Below are 5,917 nucleotides of genomic sequence, written 5' to 3'. Positions count from 1 at the left end.
TCCGCCGCAACCTCCATGTGCCCTTCAGCTGCAAGATACGGCTGCTAGGTAGTGTGGACTGCTAGGATAAGAAGGGGCAACCGGACCCCTAAACGATAACGACCAACCGCCGGTGTCCCGTGGGACGGTTGTTATTGCCCCCGTTGTCCAGACACTCACACGGCCCCCCCCAACACACACACACACGGTCCCCCCTTTCAGATGACCCACGTGACACCGTGGAGCTGGCTAGGCGGCTGGGGGCGTGTGGGGTGTCGGCCATTGCCGTACACGGCCGTACCACTCAGCAGCGACCCCGCGACCCCGCCAACTGGGCCCACATACGACTGGTAGGGGGTGACGGAAGAGGGTAGGGCATGTGTGCGTGTGTTTGCATGTGTGTATCAGTACAGGTGCGGAGGGGGGGGGGGACGGGGGGGTCATCACCACCATCACCACCATCATCGTCGGCCAAGAGGCCCGGGCTCCCAACCGGCGCCCCGGTGTGGTGCGGTGCGGTCGGGGACCCGCACCCCCCCCCGCTGCTGAGGGGCTGCCGAGGAGGACGAACACGTCGTACGGTCTTCCCCCTTTCGTTCATGTATTGGCCATATCGTGTCCTGCCTTCTTAAACAAGGTGTACAGGTACACATACATACGCGGAACACAGCACACGCCCCCCCCCCGCGGATCCGCACCCTTGCAAAGCACTCTACCCCCCGGATTGCTGCACACACCCCCTATACATTGGATCAAGTCTGCTACTGTCCACCAATTACTCTGTAACTACCCTCACATTGCCCGCACCCTCTCTCACTCCGATCTTACTTCTATTCTTAACTCCCCCTGCCGCTGTTCCGCTTCTTGCACGACTTCTGTACATTCACAGACAGGACACATCATGTCCACATCACCCTACTACCTCATTCCAAACTCTCTCCATTTCTTCTGGAATGCCGGTGCACGGTACCGTTGTCATCGACCACTTCCTTCCCTACCGGACCTTTTGGCGGATACTTTTGCTAATATCGAAAAACATGCCAACCACCAAGAACGTCATCGCGGCCTCCCACACGGCACGTTTTCCTCCTGGACCCAATGCCTTTATACTCTCCCCCGCAACTACATTACGACCCACCCTTCACCCACCCATTTTTCTTGGCCCGTTCTTCAAGACCGCGACCTTTTTGCCTTCCGTTCTGCTATCCGAGGTTGTGTCGTCACGGTTACAGACAAAAGTGCCTCTACTCTCCAACTCGTTTGCCTTAAGTTTTACGTGCAATCTTGCTTACATGACCTCCTCGACCATCCCCTTTACTACCAACCGGTATCTCCTCCGGATCGCGATACCTCTCTGGTACGTCTGTCACAATCCCTGGCTCACCTTGGTCTTTCCTTTCAATCTTCCTTGCCAGACGCATATTATGCAGGTACCCTTAAAATGCACAAAAATCCACCTACCATGCGTTTTCTGGCTTGCTCCCAGTCCTGCCCTTCTACACATCTCGCCCTCCTTACCACCGCCGTTCTCCAACTCCTTACGGACACTTTCCGGAAACTCTGGAAAGCCCGTTTACCAGATTTCCCCTTATGGTTTTGTGAAAATTCAGCTGAGGTCATCACCATGGTGCACCGTTACAATGCAGCACAACTTCCCGTCTTTGCCAACTTCGCACAACCCATCTCCCCCTCACATGATCCTTCTTCTGCTTCTGCTAACGTTCATCCTTTACACCCCGACTTCCATCCAGCTCAGGCTCATGACTTTACCCGCTTGTATACTAATCTGCCACACCACCTCCTCCGTACTGTCCTGGATGAGCTTATCCACCATTGCTTTCTCTTCGCTAACGTCACGTGCTTGTTCGTCCGCATGTCTCCTCCCAAACCTGGTGCCGCCCTCCCTTCCTTCACCGCCGAATATTGTGAAGGTCCTACCCCTGCACTCCGTTACTCTTCTTACGCCGATGGTTCCCAGACCGTATACTTCTCGGTTCACGACCTGGTTACCCTCCTTACTGCGCTTTTCTCTGCTACTTTCATTCGCTTTGGCCCGCACCTCGTGCAACAAATCTGCGGTATCCCCATGGGGATATCCCCAGCCCCGTATATTGCTAATCTCTTCCTTGCTTGGCATGAATATAAGTTCTTACAGCAATTTTACTCTTCTACTACCTCTTCCCTTAATAAAATTATACTTAAATCTTTTCAGTACACTAAACGGTACCTCGATGACCTCCTCTCCCTGGGTAACCCACATCTTTCTTCCTTCCTTTTTCACCTACCCGTATCAGTGGGAACTAACTCTTTGCGAGGAATTTATCCCCATCAACTTGAAATCCCAGTTCAGCAACACCCCCTTAATAAAACCCCTTTCTTAGATATCCTCTTAGTCCATTCCATTCGTAACGGCTGTAGTTGGTATGATACACATCTTTACGATAAGCTACAGCAATCAGCTTTTTCAGATATTCGCCTTTCGCGCTTTGTGCATTCTTCCTCGTCCGTTAATGAAGCAGCAAAACGAAATATTTTCATCAGCCAATTTCGTAGACTACAACGCATTATCACGGACGCTCACAATTTTGCGTCTTCCGTAGCACACCTCATGGCACAACTCATTGCTCAAGGCTACCCGCGACGACGCCTTGAGATACAATGTGCTCAACAACTCTTTTACTGGCCACAACTCTTCTTAGTTCAACGCCGTAATGGCTTCGATATCCTAGCTCACATCCTGCACCTGCTTCATACCCTACTTCCTTCTTCTCCTTCCCCTCTACCATGCCCTTAGTTTTTATTCTTCTTCTCTCACTGCCCCTCTTACGCTTACTCTTTTTCTTTTTTAGGCACCACGGAGCTGCATGCAAATGCTCCTGGTGCGCACGGTTTGGCGGGAGCCATATGTGGCCCCGACCCACGCACTGTTTCTTTGTTTTTGTTTTTTGTTTTTGTTTTTTGTTTTTTGTTTTTGTTTCTTATTTACTCCCCTTTTTGCTTTTTGCTTTCACCCTGTTTTGCCTTCACCCTGTTCTGCCGGCGTATACGCCGTCCAACGCGTCATCCCGTCCCATGCGTCATCCCGTCCAATGCGTCACTAGGTCATCTCGTACGACACCACCTGTGTCGTCCTACGCCGCCTTTGCAATTCTTTATTACTTCCTGACTTTTCTTATAGTTTCTTTAGGCTTTCTCATTCCAGCTTCCCCGGTCAGCAAGTTTTATACGCCTTTTCAGCAGCATCTGCATGAGTTTTTGTTTTTTTCGTTCGCTGCTCACGATTTTGCCACCTCTCTGCCTCGCATGTGCCTTTGCCCGCTGCTCCTGCTGCCTGGCCAGGTGAGTCCAATTAGGTGGTTCGAGCTTCTTTGGTAGTTCGCGTTGGCGTCGGTAGGCTAGCCGGAATAGTTTAGTTTGGGTCGGTCGGGTCAGTCGCGCGTTCTAGTTTTTTTGGGGGGTTGGGAGGAACACTTGCATACTGGCAGCCCTTCAGTATCAGCAATGCAGCTTTCTCTCCTTGTCAGCAACTTTACGCAACTTCTACGTCAAAAATTTTTTTCTCGCCGCCTTCACTACTTTTTCTACACCTACTACTTTTTCTACACCTACTTTTTCTACACCTACTAGTTTACGGTTTGGCTATATTATTTCTGGCAGCTTAGGTAGGTAGGACTTCCTACTTCTACGTCATATCTTCATCCCGAGGTTACAGTCGTCAGCCCGAGGTTACAGTCGTCACAGTCGCCACGGACGCCTTTCGGTCAGTTCTTTCGGTTGCTACTTTCTTACCCTGGCAGCAGCTTAAATCGCGTGTGGTTCGTCTTTCCCCCCCCCCCCCGCAATGGCTGATGGTCAACCAGGTTGTGGATGCGCTGGAGAGTACAAGAGTGCCGGTCATTGCCAACGGAGACATCATGTCGTACAGCGACGCACAGCGCGTACGGCAGGAGACGGGCTGCGCTGCAGCGATGTTGGCGCGTGCTGCTATGTGGAATGCCTCCGTGTTTCGACCCGGGGGTGAGCCATGGGCGTGGATGTGTATGTATGTATGTATGTATGTATGTATGTATGTATGACTTAGATTACACTGTGGGCTGCGAGAGCCGGGGGCCGAAGCCGAAACACAGCGCAAGGGTCGGGAGCACACAGCCCAAGTCGGTTAGTCTTGTGTGCTCCCGACCCCCACTCAGACTGCTAACACTCTACGCAGCCATTCCGCTGCCCCTCCATCCGGGGATGGCGCTGCGGTGAAAACACCACGAAGGGCTCTCAGGTCCCGCTAGAGCGAGTCCACAAGTCTCAGCTAGGGCAAAGTCAAAGGCTCTCTGAAACAACCCCCCAAAACACCACCAACGAAAACGGGATCCTAAGGGAGGAAAACAAACAAACAAGAATTCGGTCAGGGCAGTCCCGGCAGGGGAGGGCTCCTGATATACCTAACAGGCCAAACAAAAACCTCCAAGAGAGAAAGGCTAAGAGAGCTCGACACCACAAGACGTCTTGCAACCACCTTAAAACAACTGACCTCCACCACCTGTCCCTTCCTGGGCTGGTCCAGGGGAGAAGTAGCCTTATAAAGAAAAGGGACCACGCACAAGCCTGATCACCACTGCAGGGACCCGGGATAGTCCGGCGAAACCACAAAAGCGTTAGCGTTGCCACGACACACAGCTCCTAGACCCTCCAGAAAACCGCAGGGGGAGGATTGTAGCCCGCGCGGCGCCTCCCCCTTACCGCCACGAACCTGAACGGTTGGTCCTCCAGAAACCTTTTCACCCTGTCTCGTACTGCACCGCTCTCACCTTCGTCCCTCACCAAACAACCCAGTCCCACAGAGAAGACCTGTCTAAATAGAATGGCCCTCCTCGGGCCACATCTCCCCCTCATCCGAGCCCCGCTACCACCACCAGACCTCAACCTCCCACACACCAGAAAACCTACGTCCTTTTGGCGCTCTCACCGCCATCTCCCCCCTCCCCTGTCCGAGCGACCCCACCTCCCCCCGGCTCTCCAGCACCCTACAACCTCGGAGCGGCACTAGGGAAGAAGTATGTATGTATGTATGTATGTATGTATGTATGTATGTATGTATGTATGTATGTATGTATGTATGTATGTATGTATGTATGTATGTATGTATGTATGTATGTATGTATGTATGTATGTATGTATGTATGTATGTATGTATGTATGTATGTATGTATGTATGTATGTATGACGTTGATTACACTGTGGGCTGAAAAGGCGGGGGCCCAGGGCCGAAGCACAGCGCGGGGGGCGGGTGCATACGGCTGGTTAGTCTCATGCACTCCGCCCCCGGGTCAGGCCGCACGGGAAACGACGGCCGGCACGCAACAGCGCTTGTTTGGCGCTCCAACTAGACGGGATCTATGCCCGTTGGTCTCCTAACATAAACGAAGTCGCAACTGGGGGGCTCTTCCTGCCGACCGAACGAACCGAGCATCTCAGAGAGCTCGCTACCAGGACTTGGGCGACCGGGAGCCCGACGAGTCTTCCCGGGCTGGGGAGGTCACCAAGCTCAAAAATCCTCACGCAAAAAAGAGCGCAAAGAGCTCACACCAAAAGACGCCAAACAGCCTCCTGAGACTACTACCCTCCTCCGCCTCTCCCTCCCTGGGCTAGTCCAGGGGAGATAGCCCCCGTCGAGGGGGTAACACCGCACAAGTCCGCGCCCTTCCACAGCACTGGGTCTAAATTGAAAAGTACTCAAACGGGAAGACCCTGCGGCAACGCAGGGCGATCAAGCCTCCGGAAACCACAGGGGGGGAGGGTAGCCAGCTCGGCGCCCCCCCAATACCGCTCTACCAAGACGGCTGGTTCCCAAGATCCTATCTCACCTAGACGCCGCACCACGAAAAACCCGGTCTCGTACCCTGAAGAACCTAGTCCTGCACCACGCGCGCACCTTCGAGTACGG

At 53.2% G+C, this 5,917-nt stretch overlaps 1 protein-coding gene across 1 annotated transcript in view; it reads left to right on the top strand.

Moving 5' to 3' along the window:
- The window catches only part of VOLCADRAFT_69189 (uncharacterized protein), a gene marked incomplete at both ends in the record, with an annotated part of 6,314 nt that extends 2,259 nt beyond the window's left edge, over positions 1-4,055 (top strand). The window contains 2 exons of the mRNA XM_002958209.1: positions 202-329; positions 3,840-4,055. Of these exons, the coding sequence (XP_002958255.1) occupies positions 202-329; positions 3,840-4,055 (344 nt within the window). The remainder of the gene's footprint in view (positions 1-201; positions 330-3,839) is intronic.
- Between the last annotated feature and the right edge of the window lie 1,862 nt (positions 4,056-5,917).

This window comes from Volvox carteri (genome assembly GCF_000143455.1).
Source record: "Volvox carteri f. nagariensis unplaced genomic scaffold VOLCAscaffold_88, whole genome shotgun sequence".
Classification (NCBI taxonomy): domain Eukaryota; kingdom Viridiplantae; phylum Chlorophyta; class Chlorophyceae; order Chlamydomonadales; family Volvocaceae; genus Volvox; species Volvox carteri.
This window is presented reverse-complemented; position numbering and strand designations above follow the sequence as displayed.